Here is a 22,896-nt window from a genome sequence, read left to right as displayed (position 1 = left end):
CATATGTAACTTCCAAGAGTGAAGTACAAGTCCACCTTCAGAGAAGTGAGGAGAGTCCCGATTTTGGTTGGGAGGTGCACCCTTTGGTTTGTCCACCGCTTTAAACATGTTCCTCTTCCTCATGTCATCAGACGCGTCCTGTACACTGTTGTAAATCACAGGGCCGTTCTCATAAAACACACGAAGTCTGGATGGGTACATGGTCTGGAAGCGAAGCCCTTCTCTTTTAAAATCTTCCTGGTGGGATTGTATGCTTTAAGTTTAGCGAGTTCAGTTTTTATAAAATTCTCTATGAATTTTTGCAAGTTATCGCCTTCTTCTCTCTGTGTGATCCCATGGATACAAATGTTATTCCTGTGTGATTGGTAGGGCTGGGTATTGTTAGGAACCTCACGATTCGATTCGATTTTGATTATTGCTGTTGCGATTCGATTCGATATTGATTTAAAGTTGTGAAGACACAAATGATTTAAGATAATGTTGACATTTTTAAAATATTTATTTTCATACAAACTTCTGTAACATCACATTTCTGAGCAAAGAAACAAACTTCTTTCTGCAATGTGCTTAAAGTAGAAAACTGTTCTTAATAAACAATAAAAAATAAAGTGCATGTAAAATAAAATTAGGCATAGCTTATCTCTTGAAAGTCTAATATAAATAAAAATGCCTTTCAATAACATCTGTGCATATTAGTGCAGATTTAAACACAAATCATAGGGTTGTATTCAACTGAATTGCACTGAAAAAGTTTAGTGCTTGTAAACATTCTTAGCTTTTGAACATGTAGTGATTAACCTCTAATTTTTGAACATATCTTGAACTGAACTATAGTACTATAGCCAGAAATAAAGAATTGTACTGTAACAGTACAGTTCTTCATTTCTGGTTACAGACTAAGTGGGCACGTGGAGATTCTTGTTCAGAAAAAGCAGCTGATCCACATGCTCAGGCTTCAATGCACTTCTCTGGGCTGTGACTATGTCACCTGCTGTGGAAAAGATCCTTTCAGCAGGTACACTACTGCCTGGGATGCAAAGGTACCTTTTAGCTTGGCATGACAACAAAGGGTATTCCCCCTTATGCTCTCTCCACCAGTTGAGTGGATTTCTGGAGAGTGGCAGTGGTTGTACCTCTTTGTAACGCACCACCTCATCCAATGCCTTGGTATCTGTGGTTCTGGACACTGCTACTGGAGTTGTATATGCGCTTCCAAAAAGATCAGCCAGAGCACAAGAGTCCCTTTCTTTCTTTGGTGAAGGTCCAGAAGGGTCATCAACCGGCTCTCCCTGCTGTTCAATTGCCTCACGGTCTTCATCCATCAGCCCACTCTGTTGCTGCAAAAAAATAAGAAAATAATCGCATTGGTAAGAAGAGCTTTATCATTTCAAATAGCTCATTTAACATGCATTGTAGGGCTAAATCATTAAAATAAAAAGTATATTAATTTGCCAGTGTTCAAATAATTGCAGACCGATAGCATTCCATAAGACAACAAAACAAAACTATTCGGTGTATATGTGGCAGAATGCATTTTTTCTTTATACTTTAGTACTTACTGAGCTTTTAACAGTGGCCAATTCTTTAGTCAGAGCTATAAGATCCGTGAACACTTCTTCTCGCTCATCATCATCTGACAGAAAAGGTAGGGCCTTAAACCTTGGGTCCAGGGCAGCAGCAATGGAGAGCTCATCCTTCAGACTCAGGTACCTTAAAAAAAATTTAAGTGACTTTGTGTACACCATAATCATTGTTTTTTATAAATATTAATAACAAATTATTTCATTGTGTTGCAAAAAAGTTATATATACTGTATATACTAATACCTTTTTTGGAGATCCCTGCACATAGCAATCTTAATTTCCTTCACCACTGCAGAGTCACTGGATGATGGTTGCATCTCCTCTAGAAGTCTTTCTTTTAGAGGTGCAATGACAGACAGAGTTGGGGTGCTTTCCTGAGACATCACCAAAGGTGGCTTTCTTTAATGGCTTCAGAGCCTGTGCAATATCCTCTGCTGCTGTAATGTCTGTCTCTGTAAGGGAGCACAGATCTTTTTCCTGCTTTCGCACTTCAGGTGCAAGTAATGCAGCAGAGACAGCTGGTTGTTGTTCCAAAAATCTCTCCAGCAAATCTAAAGCGCTATTCCATCTCGTAGAGACATTAGTCACTAACTTGTGTTGTGGGAGGTCCAACAACTTTTGATTCTTCTTGAGTGCATGACAGGCCAAAAGTGCTTCGATGAAAAAAAGCAGAGATGCGCCTCACTCTGCCCAGAAGCCGTGTGACTGCAGGGGTTTTAAGAGCAGCCTGCGAAGCCAAGTTGAGCACATGGGCAAAGCAGCCAACATGCAATAGATCAGTGAGACCGACAGCAGCTAGCATGTTAGCCGCGTTGTCTGTAACAACAGCAGGCACTTTTCCGGTTATGCCCCATTCATTTATTGCCTCTGTCAACAAGTTTGCTATATTGCTACCTGTATGACTTCCATGAAGGGGCCGGGTCTGAAGCACATTTGACACCAATTCCCACTCGTTCGATATGAAATGAGAAGTGATGGTTACGTAGGGGTCAGTCGCTCTCGAGGTCCAGCCATCACACGTCAGAGCAACTCTTTTGGCCGACTTTAACGACTCCAAAACGGCTGTCTTCACCTCTGTATACAGTGACGGCACAGCGGCTTCTGTCATGTATTTACGTGTTGGTATTGCGTAGCGTGGTTCAAGTATCTTTAGCATATTCTTAAAACCCTTGTTTTCAACAACACTGTATGGTCGTAGGTCCTTGCAAATGAACACGGCTACAGACTTTGTGATTTTTTGTGCGCGGGCAGAGCTTGGCGGAAGTTTAGAGATGAATGATTTGTCGATTTGTGTCTGTTTGGAGTCAACAGGTTGTGCTTCGGGTTTTTGTAGCGCATCTGCGTGGTATCTGGTTAAGTGGTTGCGCAGGTTTGTCGTGCGCAACCACTTGCGCACGACAAACATACTCTCTGTGCCAGAGAGTATGTAAGCTGTACTCTCTGGCACAGCTTACATACCACCTTGCTTTTGTCGACTTCTTGAGTTCCAGATTTAGACGGGAAAGCAAAATGAGCCCAAACATCTGACTTAAAAGTTGACGGAGTTAGCTTTCTACAGCTGCTCGCCATGACTGTTGTTATGCGCTCAGGTGCTCAGCACAGTAACCAAACTCGCAGCGCCCCCAACGTGTCAGGAGGTGAATCGATTCTGAGGAGCCCCCTAATCGATTATGAATTTTGCGTGAAATTATTGCGATGCATCGATTCTTCAATTATTTTACCCACCCCTAGTGATTGGGCTTCCAGGTCAGTTAGACGTGTTTGGAGGTCTTCTTGTAGCTGGAGCGTGTGGCTCAGTACGTCTTTGACATCCATGTTGAATTCCTCTACGTCGGTTATTTGCTGCTCAGCCTCCTCAACTCTGTTCATTACGTCTTTCAGATCTGCAACAATGTCGTCAAGCCGTTTCCCCATCTCTTTTCTAAACTCAGACATTTCCTTTTTTATGAGTCCTGACTATCAGTGATTTGTTTTTAGAGATTCATCTGAACTTCTTCCAGCTCTGTAAGAATGTTAGCTTCCATTGCTTTGTCCACTGCTAGCTTGCTATCTTCAGAGACCTCCTTCGATAAAACAGTTTATTTTGCGTTTTCTTGCCGATTTCCTCTTGTCTTCCTCTTGTTACTCCGATATGACATAAATACTAAAAACAATGTTTTATAAATTGTCAGGGGGTAACTCGACCGTTTTGGAGCTCGGAATTTATGCTGTTGCTCGCTTTTCCGCCATCCGGAAGTCTATCAGTAATTTATGTTATGGTAAATAGGTCAATTGTCAACCATCGACAGGGTCAGTGATTACATCAAATGGGGTGATGTGGCTCAGGCATAATGTTAAACTCCACATATTATCAAATACAACCTAAAGCAGTGTAATAGGTTAGCTGACCACGTAGATGATGTATTGGTTGAAACATTTAGAACAAAATCTAGGAAACACAGAAGATAAAACAACACTTTTTCAATTATCTCAAGGAGACGGCAAAGAAAATATCATAGTAGTTCTTCATCAAGCAGTTAGAACAGCAGTCAACATACAGACTGCTTTGTGTTTCCTTCGTCTCCCTTTTTCTATAATCAACATTTATATTTTATCATTAAGGACTTTTCAACAGAGGAAATCACATTTTAAGCATATCACAATACCAATCCACTTTTAGGAATACAGATGCAAATTATTCAAATAGACATGGTGAATGTGCTTCCTGCTCTGTGCAGAGCACTGATTAGGGCTGCATATCTGTCACTGTGACACAGTTACTGAATATTGTGTTTACTTTATCAGCAACTTCCCGATTCTTATCATAATTTATCTTCACTACTTATTGTGGGCTTTTTTATTTTCTTATTTTATTGTGTATTTCATAAGGACAAATACAAGAAACGTAGATCAAGACAATCTAATTTCTGTATCACACTGTATATAGCTATGACTAATTCTCAACGCCTGTCTCTAGGACTTTTAAACCCATAAATGAAAAGTTAAGCTCAACGGTAAATACTAGTACCGTACTAGTTCTAGTAAGTTGGTAAAATTTTGAAAAAGTGATATTAAACAATGTATTTAAACTACTGAATCAAAAACAATTACAATATTTAAATTGAATACAGTACATTGGGTGCATTCATTTGAATGTGTGGTTGTGCAGGTTGGTTGTCTTTATTCTCCTGCTCTGAGTCAGATTCTGGCTCCAACATGTAAGGTTGGACGGACAAGTCTTCCGTTGTTGATATAGTTGATATAAACTAGAATAAAAAATTTCTCTGCTGGTACATAATCGTATCGCTGCTATCAAACTATAAAAATGGCTGAACAGGGAGGAGTGGAATACTCTGAGACCTGGAGGGGGGCAGGACATGAAATGTCTCATTCACGTTTGAAAACACAGCAAAACAAGAAGATCTAAAACTCATCAGAACAAAAGTTATTCACTTTGAAAAATGCTTGCTTGGTGGAGGTACGAAGACATCTGTACCAAAGTGGTCAGGTTCTTTGGAGACAAAGGGAAGGTCTTCTCTTTGCAGCTGTTGCCAGGTGAACGGAAACCTTTGGGTTTAGGGGGATTTGCAATCTTTCGACGTGAGAGTTTCTTCTTGGACTTCTCCAAGATGCTCAGAATCCCGTTGTCCGTGTCTAGACACATTTCTGGTGAAGGACGGGAGATTAAAGGCACTTTTTCACTAGCCTCCCTCTAACTGGTACGGCCTCGGTCTGCCTCAGCCAGATTTGTTTTCCATGAGCAAATCCAGAAGGTTGTAATTATATTTACATGCATAGCAAAAATAATCAGCTGCTCTGGGCATTCATCATAATGTTTGGGTCAGCAATGATTTTCTGTAAGACAAAATTAAATATCTGGGCTTATTTTAATCCATCAGAACCAGAACCTGGAGGTTCTCCAATACTTAGTGTCGCTGCAAACATCAGCAGAGCGTTGAACACAACTGCTGCTGCTCATGTCTGCCCACAAAAGTGAGGAACAGACCGGATAATGGAAAAGCTCACTACCTGGGGTAGAACTGAACCGTACATTAACCGGTTAGTGCTCGAATTGCCAGTGGAAAAGTGTCTTAGGAATTCAGGACTGGAAAAGGCATACTCAGGTTGACTGGTCACTCTGAAGGGAAACTCGTTGATCTGTGCTTTGTTTGTCCATTGAAGAGAATTCACTGGGAGTGTTGCAAGGGCTTTTGGGCAAATCATCATATGTGGTCTCCTCGCCATTATCAGCACAGTTCTTTGATGCTTTGACTGATTCAAAAGGAAGCAACAATCCCTTCTTTATTGTAGTGTGTGAGAAAACTTCTTTTCTGGTTTCTCACTGCAGGAATTCAGACCCAAGCATTGTGGTTTTATGATGAAGTAATACTTTATTGAAAATTTGTCCCAGCGTAGTAAACAATAAAAATTAGAATAAACAAATAAACATACAACAATAATAAATAGCAACGAGCAGTGATAGTCTTAAGGACACACGCATATCAATATACAGTATATTCAACACACAGCTCTAGAGACTATGTATGTCTTATAAAGTGCGATGGCGTCGGGCAGAAAGGACTTGCTGTAGTGTTCTTTAGCACATTTGGGTTGCAGTAATCTTAAGCTATGTCTGCTCCTCAGGCTGTCCACCATACTGTAGAGGAGATGAATGGCATTATCCTTGATAGCTTCTTCTTCAGCAATCTGTCTCTCATCACCTCTTCCAGTGAAGCCAGCTTGATCCCACAACTGACTCAGCCTTTATCAGTTTAAGTCAGTTTGAGTCTTTCATCTTCATTGCAGCACACCACTTCATTGATAATGGAACTAGCCACTTGTAGCATATCTGTAAAGATAACAAGATACTATAATATATTTTAAATCAATGTAAATGGTTGGTGACCAATAAGGTAAATGGGCTAGTTTCTCAGAAGATAGCTGTGACTTATGAAGGAGCAGAGACTGGAGATTTGCAATTGCGAGTGCCACTGTATTCACAGTGGGAAAAATTTTTACATATTTACAACATCAGTGAAAAAAACATCTAAATGGCCATATACAATTTGCAAAACAGAAAGAAAAACAGAATTAGTCAATCCCACAGTTCAATAATTAATAAACCCATACATGCTTCAGTTCCTTAACCCCAAGCTGGGGTTGGTGAGAGGTCCCAAGCAATTCAATGCTGAAGTGCAGGTCATGAACTGGAAAAAGTCAGAGATCAGAGTGGTAACAAACTTGTTTGCTGGCTGCAAGGAACCTCCTACCAGCCTGGCAGGAGAAGCAAATGTCTTCACGCACTACAAGTGCAATCCTTTTTAAGGCCCTAGGCCTGGACCTTCAGCTCACCATCAGACCTGGCCTGAATAATTTATTTTATGCACCAAATAAATTAGTTAACATGTAGTATAAAACAAAAACTAATTTAAACAAGTTCTCAATAAATATTTAAGGCACCTTATTGATCATCAGTTGGTTATTCAAAGGACTCTAGATTTACATAGCAGTCAGTAATTTAGCAGCACTGCTACACAACAAACACTCAGCGACATCAATGAGCTAACCGCTAAGTTACACGCAGAAACACTCACCAGTTTTCTGGTGAGTGAAAACTCACCAGAAAACTGGTGAGTTTATATCTCACACAACCGGGTTTTTTCAACTCATCTCAGCTCATGGTAGTTGGCTCCTGTAGTTCAGCACATTTGTGTGAATATCGTACAGAATTAAGGTGAAAAAATTACTCACAACGCTTAACTGACCTGCGGCTCTGCTTCTCTCAATGCGTCCTAATGTTTCACATTCTTCTGCTCCAGCTAATATGCCTAGCAGATAGGTTGCTGTAGCACATGTGATCCCTGATACTCAACAGCGATTGGCTGTCCAAGTCTCGCAAGAATTTATAATAATGTTAGCACTATTGCAAGATTTACTGTGGGAACATAGACAGTGGAAGAACCAGATAAATTGAGGAGAGGCAAGTTGGCATTTACACCCAGGTTACACACTGATGACTGATAGAACATGAAGAGCATCCTACTGCAGATGTTAAAAGACCTTAGCTTCTGTAAAAAAACGTCTGCTCATGGCCTTTTTATAGAGCACCTCAGTGTTCATAGTCCACTTTAGCTTACAGTCTAATCTTACAAGAATGTACTTATAAGATTGAACCTGCTCCACAGTTGCCCCTGAGATGGAAATTGGGAGCAAATGTGTTTTCTTACTGCAGAAACTGACAACCATTTCCTTGGTCTTGTTTACATTAAGAAGGAGTTGGTTTTCTCCGCACCACGTCACAAAATTGTTCTGTACTCCGCCTCCTGTCCCTACTTTATATAGACCATAAATGAATGATTTATATGCGAAAAGAAAGAATTTAAAAGCATACTACTAAAGTACTAAAAGCGTACTTGTCTGACTGCATTGTGCCAAGGGGCAAGGGATTTGGGGTTGATTATGATGTGGGTTGGCCCTGTATTTCCAGTGAAAGAAACTCTGAATGCTTCTTCATACCAAGACATTTTGGACAACTCCATGCTCCCAACTTTGTGAGAACAGTTTGGAGCTCGCTCCTTCCTCTTCCAACATGACTGTATATCAGAGCACACAGCAAGGTACATAAAGACATGGATGGCAGAGTATGGGGCCAATGAACTTGACTGGCCTGCACAGAGTCCTGACCTCAACCTGATAGAACACCTTTGGGATGAATTAGAGCAGAGACTGAGAGCCAGGCCTTCTTGTCCAGCATTATTATGTGACTTCCCAAATGTGCTTCTGGTCAAAAATCCCCATAAGCACTCTTTTAAACCTTATGGACAGCATTTCCAGAAGAGTTGAAGCTGTTCTAGCTGGTGGACCAATGTCATATTGACCCCCATGGATTAGGAACAGGATGTCACTTAAGCTCATATGTGGGTCAAGGTTGGTGAGCCAATACTTTTGGAAATATAGTGTATATATAATGTGCTTTTTATAAATTCAGCATTATGAAAAAGTAGCTCTTCGTGTTATGCAAAGATGGCCGACTGCCTTGATGCAGGAGAGTTTTTAAGAAGATGGCCACATATCAATTAATCGTTAGTTGATCAATGAGATTGACCGACATTAGATTAATTCATTTTCATTAATCGATAACTTGCATCCCTTATCTCAACCTTTGAAAATTTACATCAAGTGTTTCCATGGAGGAGGTGAATGTTCAGCAAGGCCAAAAAAATGCATGCAAAATTTGAAATACAAGATCCTACCAAATATTGTGTTCAAGATGCAATATTGCACATTGTGAAGCAATGATGATCAGTAGAGACGACCATCAGTATGTTGTAGATATTAGGTGACATTTAAGCAAAACAAATGGAAAATTAGATTGTGACCATGCATTTATTCTCATGCTTTCCTCAGCTTTTATTAGTGTTGAAGCAAAGTGATTAAACACCCCCGCCTCCTCAATATTTGTATCTCGATAGCAAGGACTCATTTAAGACAGTTACTTCTGGCTGGTCTCTGCTGTTTTGTAAAATCGTACTTGAACGGCCTGTACATGTATTGCGCTTTTTGAAGCCAGAGGACTCCACAGTGCAACACATTCCACCTTACCGTCTCTTTACCTTGTAAATGTTTTTCTGCTGCATTAAATTAAATCTGTGTAAAATGGTTTCTGTGATTGTTAGTCGACAGTTTAACCAGCAGAATAACTAGCTATTTTGATAGGTTTTAAACCAAAGAGAACCACTTGCATTTGTATTTATGCTTATATGGTACTTTAAAACTCAGCTGGTGTTGTTGAAATTTTGAAGAACCCAGATCAGCCTCAGAAATTTCACTTGGCAGACAGCTTTTGAGATTAGTGTTGCCTTGACGACTGAGGGTGAAGTCACGAGGGGTTAAAAAAGGCTGATTAAATTTTCTACTATTTGCATGCCATGAGTAAGAGTGGGATTTAGAAGGAATGCCTGTCTCTTGCTGATTAGCTTTTAAATTGCAGTTCACAGTTTGGCATTCACATGTTTACAAGAGAACAGATTCTCTAAGTGGCTCCTTTCCACATTTCACTGGGGGTGGAGACACATTCTGTCAGAATGGACATTTTAGGAACATCACATCAAGATGATAATCATTTCATTTTCAAATGATCAGACAGATCAGTGATTATCTCAATCTGATGGTAGTTAAGTTTCTAAAGCATTTTTGATCACTTCAAGTCATTAGTTGTTGGGGTTTGTTTTTCAGTAGAGTGTTTTAGAGTTAGTTGCTCTGAAGAGATGTTAACTCTTGTAAATATTGACTTGTTGGTTACTGGCTTTGTGAATTTAAAACCGACATGTTTACTCAGAAGTCTTACCTCTACAACTGGAAGTAGCTGTTTGTCTTTACTTCCTTATTCAAAAAAATTACAGTACTTCCTTTCTTCCCCTTCTTTCTATCCTTTTTTTCTTCCTACTTTCTTTCTTTTCCGTGTTGGCCACGCTTCCAAATATTAAATTCACATTAACAGTTGCCTCGTTCAGATCAGCACTTCTCTCTTAGCAGTGGAGAATGGTTGTTTATAGCACAGGCAACTTCTGGTAAGTTTTGTAGTGTCAAACTGGTGCAAATGCCACGGCCAATCTTTAGTGATTATGTAAAATTTAAAGCATGAACACCTCTGGGAAGCAGTTGTTACTCAATAGATGAGAGCCCAGACCCTCTTTATGAAGCACATCATGTAGATCAGGGTTGGAAATTGAAGTTGGTCCAGAAACTGCTTCTGTTTATTTGTCTAGAATATTTTGCAAATGCATCATTTATATTTTTTGGATCCACCAGATTCTCACCATTATTTAATTTGATTAAATATATGGCCCGATTTGTCTGTAACTTTTTAAGTCTCCAAGCTAAGAGTTTTCCTGCCTTCTCACCCTGATCGTAATGTGATTGTTTTAACCACAGTAGATTAGTTGCTATTTTGTTGATAGTGAGCTCGTTATATTCTGATTTTAGTAAAAGAAGTCTCCTATATTTGTCAGTGTCATTGCAATGATACATCTGTTCTTGCAATTCTTTGATTTGTTTTTCAATGTTTTTTAGTTTATTCAAATCCAGTCTTGATTTATGCCTAGTATAACTCATTATTTCCCCCCTCATATAGGCTTTAAATTCTACCCATTTTATTGATGCAATTGTTTGGTTTGTATTAAAATTGACATTTTAATACAAACTTTTCTCTTCAAGAAATTCCTCAAACTCTTCGGACTTAAACCATTTAGATTGAAAACAAAATGGGATTGGAGATCGGCAATAATTTGGTAATTTTATTGATAGAATGACTGGGGCGTGATCAGAGAGTAGAATAGCTTCATACCAACATTTTTGAGCTGCAGATAATACACCGGAGGAGACCAGAAAAAAGTCTATTCACGAATAAATTTTAAAGGTGCTTGAGAAAAGCACGAGTACTTTGTCTTATTCGGATAAAGTTGTCTCCAAATCTCCATTAAATTAAGATCTTCATACATTTCTTGATAGTTTTTCTGGCTTGTTGGTGGGACATGACAAAACTATTTGAATGGTCTATTGCAGGATTTAAAACACAATTGAAATCTCCACCAATTATAAATGGACTCTTATAAGCTGACATGGTTAAAAACAAATTTTGGTAAAAGGCAGGATCATCCCCATTGACATACAGACATACAAAGTTGACCAATGTGGAGATTGTAGTTCCATTAAGAATAATAAATCTCCCTGACAGGTCAATGTATTTATCTTTTTGTTCAAATGGAATTGATTTGTGAATCAGTATTGTGACTCCCCTGGCATGAGTTGTAAAACTAGAGGAGAATACCTGACCAGGCCACCTAGATCTAATTTTACTTGCATCCTTTTCAATCAAAAGTGTCTCTTGTAAGAAACATGTTGTAGTTTCCGTCTGGTTGATCCTGAATATCACTTGTTTAAGCTTAACCATTTTGTTCAGACCTCTAACATTCCAACTAGATATATTAATTGCAGGACAATCAGACATAAATTGTGTAATTGGAGTTGTAAACAAATAAAATACATTGGCCCCTTCTTATTCTCACATTCAAGTCATGTAAAGTCATCAAAAATACAGTATCCAGAGTGAGCCCTACATCCCAAATCTCCACATATTTCCCCAAACGAAATGTGGTATTAACCCCTTGTGAACATTGAACTCGGGTTATATGAAATGTTGCATCTACTAAGTGGGTAACGTAAAAGTCTGCACGCATAGCGAAGGTCATGTATAGCTTGGCTGGCAAAAACAAAAAATGCTTTGACCAAAATATCAATAGTTAAGACGAGATTTGCTAACAAATAGGCTACAAAGGTATAATATAGAAATATTAACAGTAGTGTTTATGCTTCTACATACAGAAACAAAACGTGAAAAAACTGAGTTACTTTTAGGATTCATGACAACAAATTTCCCAAAAGAAAAAATTGTCAACTTACAATATTGTCCACCAATAATTGTTCCTTTTATATCCACTGTTCCGTGGTGACGCCACGCAAAAAGAAAAAGAAGCGATGAGTATAAACTATGTCTTGGAGTTGTCCTCTGACTGCGAGCTTATTCCATCAATATATTTCTCGGCCTCTTCCACGGACTTGAAGATCCGGCATTTGTCATTGTGTGTGATGATAAAATGGGCTGGATACAGAATGCCATACCGGACTTTAAGGGCACAAAGCCGGATTTTCACTCCATCAAAGTGCCTCTGCAGCTTACGAGTCTCGGCCGAGAAGTCAGGAAAAAATGTGACGTGGTGGTTCTCATAGTGTACCTCCTTCATTTTCCTTTCCTTTCAGAGTTGTTTCCCGGTCCCGATAGCTCAGAAACTTCATTATAACAACCCTTGGAGCTGCAGGTTTGGAGTTAAGGGGCCCGATCCTGTGAGCTCTCTCCGCAAAGTGGGACGAGGTGAAGTCCTCAGCTAGTGTCTCTCAGAGCCACGTCTCCAAAAGGCCACACAGATCAGATCTCTCGGATTTTTCAGGCGGCCCGACCAGTTTTAGGTTGGAGCGCCTGCTCCTGTCCTCTTGCTCCGCAACTCTGTCACAAAGCACCTCCACCGTTTTCTCCAATGATTTAACTCTTCTTTGAAGGGAAGTGACATTATCCTCTGCTTGCGAAATTCGCACTTCTGTTTCCCCAATTCTTTCAGTGATTCTTTCCTTAATTGCTTTCAGCATATCAGCAGATTGTTTATATCCTTCAGCAAGCTGATTGCTCTGAGAATATCACGGTTTTTTGGCGCTTCTTGAGCCTCAACCGAGTCAACCGGCGCCGTCACATTAGCATGAGCTACATTAGCTGCATTCTCTTGTGGAGCCGTTTTAGTCGGTTGTTGGACAGGTTTATCATTTGTCGGTGGCATGATCCCCAGTAAATGTTTTCCTGTTAGCAAAACAGGCAAAATTGCGAATATTGGTTTGACTTACGGATTAATTTAGAGGATTTAGCAGCGAGCCATATGCACATGCACCTTTTCGCTGAGATGCCATAACCGGAAGTGGATCAGTGACTTTTCTACAGAAACCTCGTCTTGACTTCAGATTGAGTCGTCTAATTGTGGCAAGACTAGCCTACTTGCTTTGTTGACCTCTCCTCTCTCTTTAGAAGTATATACCTATAAATGCAACCCTCTGCTATATAACTCCCTGAGAATCTGGGTGCAGTGTAGGAAAAGATTTGGGTTACATTCTATGTCATTTAAAACTCCTATCTCCTCAAATCATATGTTCTCACCTTCTATGTCTGATTCTGCTTTTAAAATTTAGAAAAGAAATGGATTAAGTAAAATTGAACACCTTTTTATTGATGGGACATTTGCATCGATTACACGACTCATGGAACAGTTTAATGTCCCGCGTACACATTTTTTTGCTATTTGCAACTATGGCATTTTGTGAAGAATAGATATCCCTTATTTCCCAAACTGCCTGAGGAAACAGCTCTGGATAAAATTATAGGTATAAACTAGGGCTGTTGTAAACAAATATTTTAGTAATCGAGTATTCTATCGATTATTCTTACGATTAATTGAGTAATCGGATAAAATATATTATAAAATATTAGTAAATCTGGCATAACACCGGTGTTACTATCGGATATCAATATCAGTCCAATTTTTCAATTTTGAGAATCCCTAACAGTAACAGGGGGCAGGCGAACGAACGAATGTAAAATGGGGGTGGAGGGGAGGAAATAGACCAGGGGACTGTAAGTTCAGGGACTGGTAGACCAGGGGACGAACGTAAGAACGACGGGAGCACTACGGGATATTTACGGCACCTTCGTTCATCACACTCAGAAACTCATCTACCAGCTATCTACCGCCACGATGATTTCTGCCACCCATTTGTTGAGACCGGGATGATATGAAATTTATTGTGCTGTTTGTCTGTGAAGCTACACTTACACTGTAAGCATCAACTGCTCAGCCGCCCGCCGAGTTCAGTCTATCCGTTCACCTGTATAAAATACTCCTGCAGCACTCTTCCCGCTGTTCGCTTTGAACCAGCAGCTCTCAGAGGAAAAAAAGGCTGCCATAGCCCAGAAATCGCGCCAGTCATTTTAAGGATGCTTATTGGTCCCCCAAAAACGATGAAAACCCGGGCATTATCATCAACCAATAAAATCCTCACTGGCCGAACTTGAAAATTGGACATTTTGCCGCTAACACTTAGCTTTCGTCAACAACTCAGAGGCGGAAGTCAGAGCTCCAGGCAATGCAAATAATGTTCCGCCCGGAACACGTTGCGCTAAATAATAAAACTTAAATTAACGAAGCTTCGAGTCAGGTAAATTTTCCTCGAGGAATTGTAATAATCGAGGTACTCAAATCATTCGAGGAATTGTTTCAGCCCTAGTATAAACATTCATAAGAGGGGTGTAATTAAAGAGATTCACAGTTACATTAACAGATGAGCTCTGGCAATCTATTCTTCACAGGGTAAACTCTTCTTCTATATGTGCTAGATAGACATGGGCTCCTTCAATTCAAGATCCTGCACCAGTTGCATATCTCTAAAGAAAAGCTAGCTAAGTTTTATCCAGGAACTGATCCCTTGTGTAACCGTTGCAAGTCAGAAATGGGTTCCCTTATTCACACTTTCTAGGCGTGTTCAAAACTACCTATTGGACATCTACTGTATATTCAATACATTCTCAGAAATATACAATGTTAAATTTGGCCCTTCTGCTCTAACTGCAATTTTTGGAGTCATACCTCCGGATATTTTATATTCCAAGAATAATTTAAATACAGTAGCTTTTGCTACACTGATTGCGAGACGTCTTTTACTTTTGAGGTGAAAACAGGAGGCCCCTCCTACACATGAACAGTGGCTTACAGAGCTAATGAGGTTTTTGCATTTAGAAAAGATGAGATGTACATTGGCAGGTTCAACTGCTAAATTTGTCAAGACATGGCAGTCATTTTTACAATACTCATTCAGGATGAGTATCTCATCGTAACCAAATCCCTGCTATATTTTTATAGTTAGCTGTCAAGTGGACAGATTTTTGCATTTTTGTTTGTCATTATAATTTTTTTGTGTGTGTTTTATTTAAGTATTTATTTTGCTTATTTTTATTTGGTGTATGATTTCTATTTTCTGTTTCATATAGGGGTTTTACATATTAAAGTGTACAGCATTGTATAAAACTTGAATGCTGTAAAAAATGTTGTGAAAATTGATAAAGTTAAAAAAAGCTGCACACAAAGCTGCATCTAGTTTACCACAAATCCAGATTTCTAAAGACAAAGTGTACGGTGACACTTCTACTACAAAACTTAATTATGACAGCTGTATACTCTTTTATATACGACATGGCTGTGTTTTTATTTATTTATTTTTTATTATTTTTTATCATAAGCGGTTGTCGCTACATTCTCGTCCAGGAGGAGTGAGTGCTGTAAGTCAAGGAGTATACTGTACTGTTTGATAACTAGGATCATTTGGAGTGTATACCTGATTTAACTGAATTGTTTTGTAAAGTTGTCTTTGAAGACATTTGTTGTGAATCGGCACTATATAACTTAATGGAATTGGATTGGTCTCTCAGTAAGGACATTCAGAATATGGAGACAAGTGCAAAGTTTAGGTCAAAACTATCTTTCTCCATTGGTCTACTAAATATAACATTTGGCTTCGATTGACTAGAGTGATTGACAAACTTGTACCATTGTAAACGTACAGGGAGGTGGGTTCTGATATGTCGTTTGACAAGCTGCTCAAAACATTTTGTTATGAGAGTTTGCAGTGGGGCTGTAGTCATTCAGGGGGACACAGCAGATGTTTTCCTTCCTGTATGGAAGTAGAGGTTTTGTAGGATTGATGCCATTATGAAAGCAATGTTGATAATGAGTGTCAGTTTTATTTACTTTGCAGTAGTTAACAGAAGATTATATATTGATTTGTAGTGATTTGGAAGTTTTCACTTAGATTCTATTAAGCCTAGGGACAATACTTTCCTTTCAGGGAAATTTAACCCTAATGGTTGGTATTTGACCATTTGTGACTTAATAAGTGAAGTTTATTGATAAAACCCGTTTTGAAGACATAAAATTGCAAGTTGCTGTACTACAAAACATTATAATAAACACAATAAAATCATAACAAAATCCTGTGAAAGTAAATCCGTTTTTAGTTGTTTGTTTTTTTAAAAACTCCATATAGTCAACAAAACAAAGCTGAAGTCTTAGAGCCACTGACTGGAAGGCTCTGTCCCCTTTAGTTTTCAGCCACGTACATGACACAACCAAGAGATTCATGTGTCTGGAAACGAAGGCCATGAGCTGCAGAGTATTTACTTGGAAGCTGGGAGCCAGTTTTGGCCAGATCATCAGAGCTGTCATTTTTACTGATGATGTAACGTGGTGGTGTTGTCATATTTTAAGAATCAAGATGCTTAGTGAGAAGTTGTCAAGTTGCTAAGAATTCTATCTATAGGAGTGTGTAAGGAAAGTCTGGTTAAGAGCTTTCTAACCTTCATAGTTTGTAGAGCATTTTTATATTATACATGAAGATCTGACATTTGATTGTAGATTGAATTATCTTCATAATTATCTGAAAGACTACAACTTCAAATTTGCAAAAAACACCCTCAAATCAGCTTGTAACCAAACATAAACTATCCTGGTGGTGCTCTTGACTGCAATTATACAACCATGATCACATGAGGAAATGAGAATCCTGCACATTTGGAGGCAATCTTTGTGAGAGACACAAAATAAGGCACATTAGTACTCTGAGAGAGCGATCGCTTAGGATGGAGAATGGCTTAGACAGAGGAATTGGTGCATAGAGGGTGACAGAGTTAAAGGGGTTGGGTGTGGAAGAGGTAATGGGAGGGAGGCTAGGAGTGACAGGAAGAGGAGAGCTGTTAGAATGAGTGGAGAGCTGTGCAGTTGGTAGAGCCACTAGACGAGATAAAGAAGAAATCATTCAGTCAATCAGCCCAGGCCCTGGTGCAATCATCAGATCTCATCTGTTTTCAAGAGCAATTCTGCCCTTTATTGAGCTGTTGTGTCTAAAACAGGGGAGACTGTAGTGGAGAACATTAACCCATGCATTGCCACCTCCATGTTCACTGGAGCTAGAAATGAGAAATGATAATGAAGAAAAGTCAATCTTATTTCTTGGTTTGGCTCCTGTGTGATCAGTCGAAATTTTTTTTTTGGCTGTTGATGCTTAATGATGCTGAGGTTATTCCTATTGCATGAAGGTCATATTAAATAGATTGCCATTTTGTTATATCCAAACATACAGTATAATACAATACTCAAAAACGTGTTTCAGACTTTGCTGTGTTTTTCTGGCTAATGTTGTAGTCTCTTTTGAACATTTATTTAAAGGTATACAGTACAACATTAAGTCAAGTGTAGGTAAAACTTTTTATAACTTACTATACATTCCACAAATGTCTTTTTGTTTCCCAGATGTCAGCCGAAAGGTCAGTGGTGAAATGACCAAGCCTGCCTATGGTTGCCAGGTGATCATTCAGTCAGAGAAGGAGAAACAAATGATGAAAATCTACCGGCGAGAAGAAAAGAAAGAGAAAAAGAGAGCCAAAGGAAGTGATGATGGTGACTTCTCAGAGGCTGTCATGACCTTTGACCCCAAAGAGATGAGAGCTCAGCGGTACATCACTTCCAAACTGTCTCTCTCCCTTTTGTGTTGTCTTTGTCTTAAATCTGTCTATCTCTGCTTTCGCTCCAAGGAGTCAGGAAAAAATAAGACAAGATTATGTATTTTTCATGGCACAACTTCAGCTTTACAAAAATCCAACTAAGAAAATAAACGGTCAAAAAACAACAGTACAGTGACTCTGCAGCTTGTCACATGTCCTTTCCTGTGGAAGATTATCTTGAAAGTTTAATTTCAGTGGATGACAAAAAGGAGCAGTGGTCTCTTTACTTAGCCTGGTTAAATTCAATGCAATGTGAAGGAAGATTAGTGGAGAGGTAAGCCTCAGATGCCTCTCACATGTGTCTTTATATTAATCATCCATTGACGGGAGCATTTATTTTTGAATAATAGATTAGGTGGAAGGGTTATATTCAGAAACATAAAGCCATTTTAGCATTTTTTGTATCTGTTGAATTAAATATTTTAAGGAAGTTATGTATAATACTTATGAGCTTTCAGTATTTTGCAATAAACTACATTGAAAACTTTCAAACCCCCAAAGCTCATTTTTACTCAGATTCAGTGTAAATATTTCCATTAGAATGGGGAGTGATTAAAGTGGAATAGGTATTTGTTGCTGCAAAGTCTCTGGTTCTGTGGTGCATGCTATTTCTGCACAAGTACTATAAAACAAAATCCTACTCCAGACACATTTTGTATACGTTTCATACAAATGGAACAGAATAACAAATTGATAGTGAATCTGGCACTGGAAGCAAGGCGTTTTAGGAGGAAAATACTTCAGTTGTTTCCAGAGCTAAGCCTTCTCTTTCTACCCTCAGACTATAGAAAAAGAAGGCAATATAATTCCCTAAGCAAGAACCAAAATATCACAATTTTGCCAGCAGAGAAGAGAAGATGCACATTGGTCCTCAACACATGTGACCATCACAAGAAAGCCACACACACAGATAGTACTGGTATGTTCGAACAGTACCATCCGAATTCAACAAGCACTTACAAGAAGGTGGTCACGGAATTAATAAAAGCTTATTGAGTTTGCTACCAGAGATGATTCCATGGTGAAGCCATTATATCCATATTCTTTTGTATTCCAATGATACACAAGTAAGATGTTCCACTGGGACCCACCTGCACCATGAACTCAGTTCTCTTCAACATTGGCTGCCATTTTAAGCTAACCAAACATGAACTCTCCTGGTTCATGCAGCTTGTAATGCATTTCAGTGTGGATCCAGTTAATCACATACATACACAAAGTTTCTCTTCTTCAAAAACTTAGCATGTAATTTTCAAAGTTGAAACACCTAATGGGTGGTGTTTTGGTACCAGTTATTAGGATACTGTCTCCATTGCACTACACACAGCCCTGACGCATCTGCAGCATGACACTTACGTTAGAATGCCATTCGCTGATTTCAGTTCAGTGTTTTACACCATCATTCCGGAGAGGCTGATAGTGAAGGTCCGCTATCTGGGACTTTTGACAATGTGCCTTTGGATCAGGGACTTTCTCACTGACCGGCCTCAGGTGGTGAGAATAGGGAACCAAACATCATCCACTCTGGTCCTCAATACAGGCACACTGCGGGGCTGTGTGTTTGGTCCAGTTCTTTATACACTGTTCACTCACTACTGTGTAGCCATCTACTGCTCTAACAGGGCTCTAAAGTTTGCAGTTGATTCCACCATAGTGGGTGTCGTAACAAACGACAATGAGAAACTGTACAGGGAGGAGACCTAAAATCTGTCCCAGTGGTGCTCAACAACAGCAAGACCAAGGAGGTCATAGTGGACCTCCTTGGTCCACTATGACCAAGGAGGTCACAGTGAACAGTGTGCTGGTGGATGAGCTGTCCAGGAAGACAGTGCACCCACCTATTAGAATACAAAAGGAGGTAGTGGAGTGCTTAGACAACATCAACTTCCTGGGCATCCACATCACCTCGGACCTAACCTGGTCGCTGAACACCTCTTTTCTGACGAGGAAGGCCCAACAAAGAGTCGTCTTCCTCAGGAAATTGAAAAGGCTGGACTGCCTGCTCAGTTGCTCAAGAACTTCTACAGAGCTGTGATTGAGAGCATTCTCTGCCTCAGTATGACTGCCTCAGTATGGCAACTGCACAATCGAGGACAAAAAGGACTTGGCCCAGGTGGTGAAAACTGCTCAGTGGATTGTGGGGAGTCAGGTACCGAAGCTGGATCTAATACATACGGGCAGACTGCAAAGGAAGGTCCGTTGTATTGCCGCTGATCCTACCCACTCAGGACACAAACTGTTTGTAGAGCTATTGTCAGGGATACGGTACAGATATATAAAGTGCACAACCACGCCGCTAAAGAACAGCTTTTTCCCAAAAGCTGTGAAATCTATCTGTCCACTTTCCATTCTCTCTGCCACCTGCAGACACACCCACACCCTTATTCTGTACCCTATGGAACTGAATAAAACTTTATTTACTTATCACTGAGGGTAGTACTCCAATGTCATTATGCGCTAGAAACATAATGACAAATAAAAATGTCTTATGCCAAGTATCATCAGTCTTAGGTTTTTAGTAGTTCTTTTTTTGTCCTGTTCCAATGTTTAGTGTAAAATTATAACTTTTTAACCCATCTTTGTCTTACAGAGAGCATGTCCTGCTGAACGCACGTTATGAACCTCTTCTAACCAGGGAAAGAGTTTATGAAAGAATCCGTTATCCAAATGTATATGACAGCTATGCTGAAGCAACAAAAGCACCTGCATTTGTTGGAGGAGCCAGGGTGAGTTTTTTTGGTTTTCAAAAAAAATTGGAACTATTGCTTTGTTTCTATTAACCTTTGAGGGTTAGTTAGAATTGTTTGAAAATAGTTTCTGTGACGTTATTAATATTAGTTTCTTTATCTCAAGTAATTCATATAACTATTAACTTTTTGAGAAGTGAATATATCCTAAAAAAGGCAAACACTAATAAGCTAATCAGACATTTAGAGATTTTTTAGGTGACTATAGCAGTTTAAAAAAACCCAAAATAAAAATGTTCACAATGTCTCCAATTCTCCAAGAGGTCGTCATGTTTGGTGGTGGGTTTTTTTTTAAGCATTGTTACTTGCACTACTACAGCACTAGGGCATTCCACAAAGGGCCCACTCTGTTTTTGTTTAAAAAATGTTAGATCAGTAAGACTAAATAATTACACTCACCGGCCACTTTATTAGGTACACCTTGCAAAAAGGGGTTGGACCTCCTTTTGTCTTCAGAACTGCCTTAATCCTCCATGGCATAGATCCAACAAGGTACTGGAAATATTCCTCAGAGTCTGGTCCATGTTGACATGATATAATCAGGCAGTTTCTGCAGATTTGTCGGCTGCACATCCATGAAGCGAATCTCCTGTTCCACCACACCCCAAAGGTTCTCTATTGGATTGAGAACTGGTGACTGTGGAGGCCATTCAAGTTCAGTGAACTTATTGTTGTGTTCAAGAAACCAGTCTGAGATGATTCACGCTTTATAACATGGCGTGTTATCCTGCTTGAAGTAGCCATCAGGAGATGAGTACACTGTACTCATTTTTATGACCATGTCTTTATGTTATGGTTATAAAGACATGGTCAGCAACAATCCTCGGGTATAGGGCAGAAACGATTCCTGGAATGATTCGAGTACCTCAATTATTAAAATTCTTTAAAAATATCTGCCTCGAAGCATATAAATTTTATTTTATTATTTAGATGGCCGGGTTATTATTTGTGTTGCGCAGCGCTAAGTCATTGACGGAAGCTAAGTGTTAGCAGCATAATGTCCAATTTACTGGGAGGATTTTATTTAACCGTCAGACAAGGCTTCTGCATGTTGATGTGCCCGCTGAAGCCTAGTTCACATGGCACAATTTTAAATGTTTTGCCTCGCTTTTCCCCTTGCGACAATCTTCAAATGTTCCGAGTTCTAAGATGGTCGCTTGCGATAATCGTATTTGGAAACAGCATGAATGTTTATTCAGCATTTTGTGCAAGGAATATCAACAGAAATGATACTGAGAGGAATTGGAGCGAAACTGGTAACGTAGTTGATAAACCGGGTAACTATTCAGCTATCATTAACATGAGATAATATAGTTATAACCATAAGACTGTTCATTCAGTCAGGACTCTGACACTAGCTCGCTTAAAATGAGTCCACAAACTATCGCTATTGCTTCTACATCCGTGTTTGTTTACTCTAAATTCACGTATGGTATGTTGGGGTTTTACGGGATTTTCTTCTTGAGTCGGGATGTTCACTCACGAACATCACAAAAGTGTGTGGTGTGTGGCTCCTGTCGTGTGGCTAGACACACGGCAGGGGCACCACACCACACGAACTGATTGAACCTGTTGTACTTTTTTGGCTTGTGTGTGGTCACAGAGGTTTGGAAAATCAGATGACAATTCTAAAATCATGCCGTGCCGTAACTCACCTTAATAATTTTTCATGATGACCATGTATTAAAGTTATAATTTTCTGCACAGATGGTTATTTTCAACAAGAACCTGCAGAAAAAAAGCTTTGTAGCAACGGTCAACCTAATGTTGGAGTGGAGGAAAACTGATCTATTTTCTTTAAAGAAATTGATGTAGCTAGCTGCCTTGACATTAAATTAGAACAAATAAAACACTGATTAAAAATACTTTTTTATCATGAATCACATGTTTTGGTCAGGCCCTCTATGTAAGAACATCCTGGATTATAAGTAAAAATGTTGTTGAATGTTGTTCCAAACTTTTTTTAATCATTACTTGGAGCTTCCAGGGCATTTATTGGGTCTTTAGCATTTTGTTCTGTCTGTGACATTTAGCTGCTGTTGCCCGAGGGTATCCACAGAGAAAACAACAAGATATATGAAGAGGTGGAGATCCCATACAATGAACCCATGCCTGTTGGTTTTGAGGAGAGACCAGTCTACATCTCTGAACTGGATGAGGTAAGTTCATCTGTAAGGTAATTTTGTTAAACTGTTTCCTCTGTTTTTCAGAGGGACAGGTACTTTTCTAGCATCACAGTGTAATGTTCATGTCATTTCATTAATCTATAGCTAACAAATCTAAAGACATTTACAGCGTCAGAATTAAGAGGAAAATGAAGCAACTAAACAGCTGAAGCATGTGTGCATCATTCCAGAACAAAATGCATAAAATATATATT

At 39.3% G+C, this 22,896-nt stretch overlaps 1 protein-coding gene across 2 annotated transcripts in view; it reads left to right on the top strand.

Moving 5' to 3' along the window:
• The window catches only part of ascc3 (activating signal cointegrator 1 complex subunit 3), a 235,171-nt gene that overhangs the window by 33,282 nt on the left and 178,993 nt on the right, over positions 1-22,896 (top strand). For both annotated transcript variants that reach the window (XM_032558087.1, XM_032558088.1), the window contains exons 6-8: positions 17,519-17,720; positions 20,360-20,495; positions 22,550-22,675. In XM_032558087.1, the coding sequence (XP_032413978.1) occupies positions 17,519-17,720; positions 20,360-20,495; positions 22,550-22,675 (464 nt within the window). The remainder of the gene's footprint in view (positions 1-17,518; positions 17,721-20,359; positions 20,496-22,549; positions 22,676-22,896) is intronic.

This window comes from Xiphophorus hellerii, chromosome 3, assembly GCF_003331165.1.
Source record: "Xiphophorus hellerii strain 12219 chromosome 3, Xiphophorus_hellerii-4.1, whole genome shotgun sequence".
In the NCBI taxonomy this organism is placed as follows: Eukaryota; Metazoa; Chordata; class Actinopteri; order Cyprinodontiformes; family Poeciliidae; genus Xiphophorus; species Xiphophorus hellerii.
This window is presented reverse-complemented; position numbering and strand designations above follow the sequence as displayed.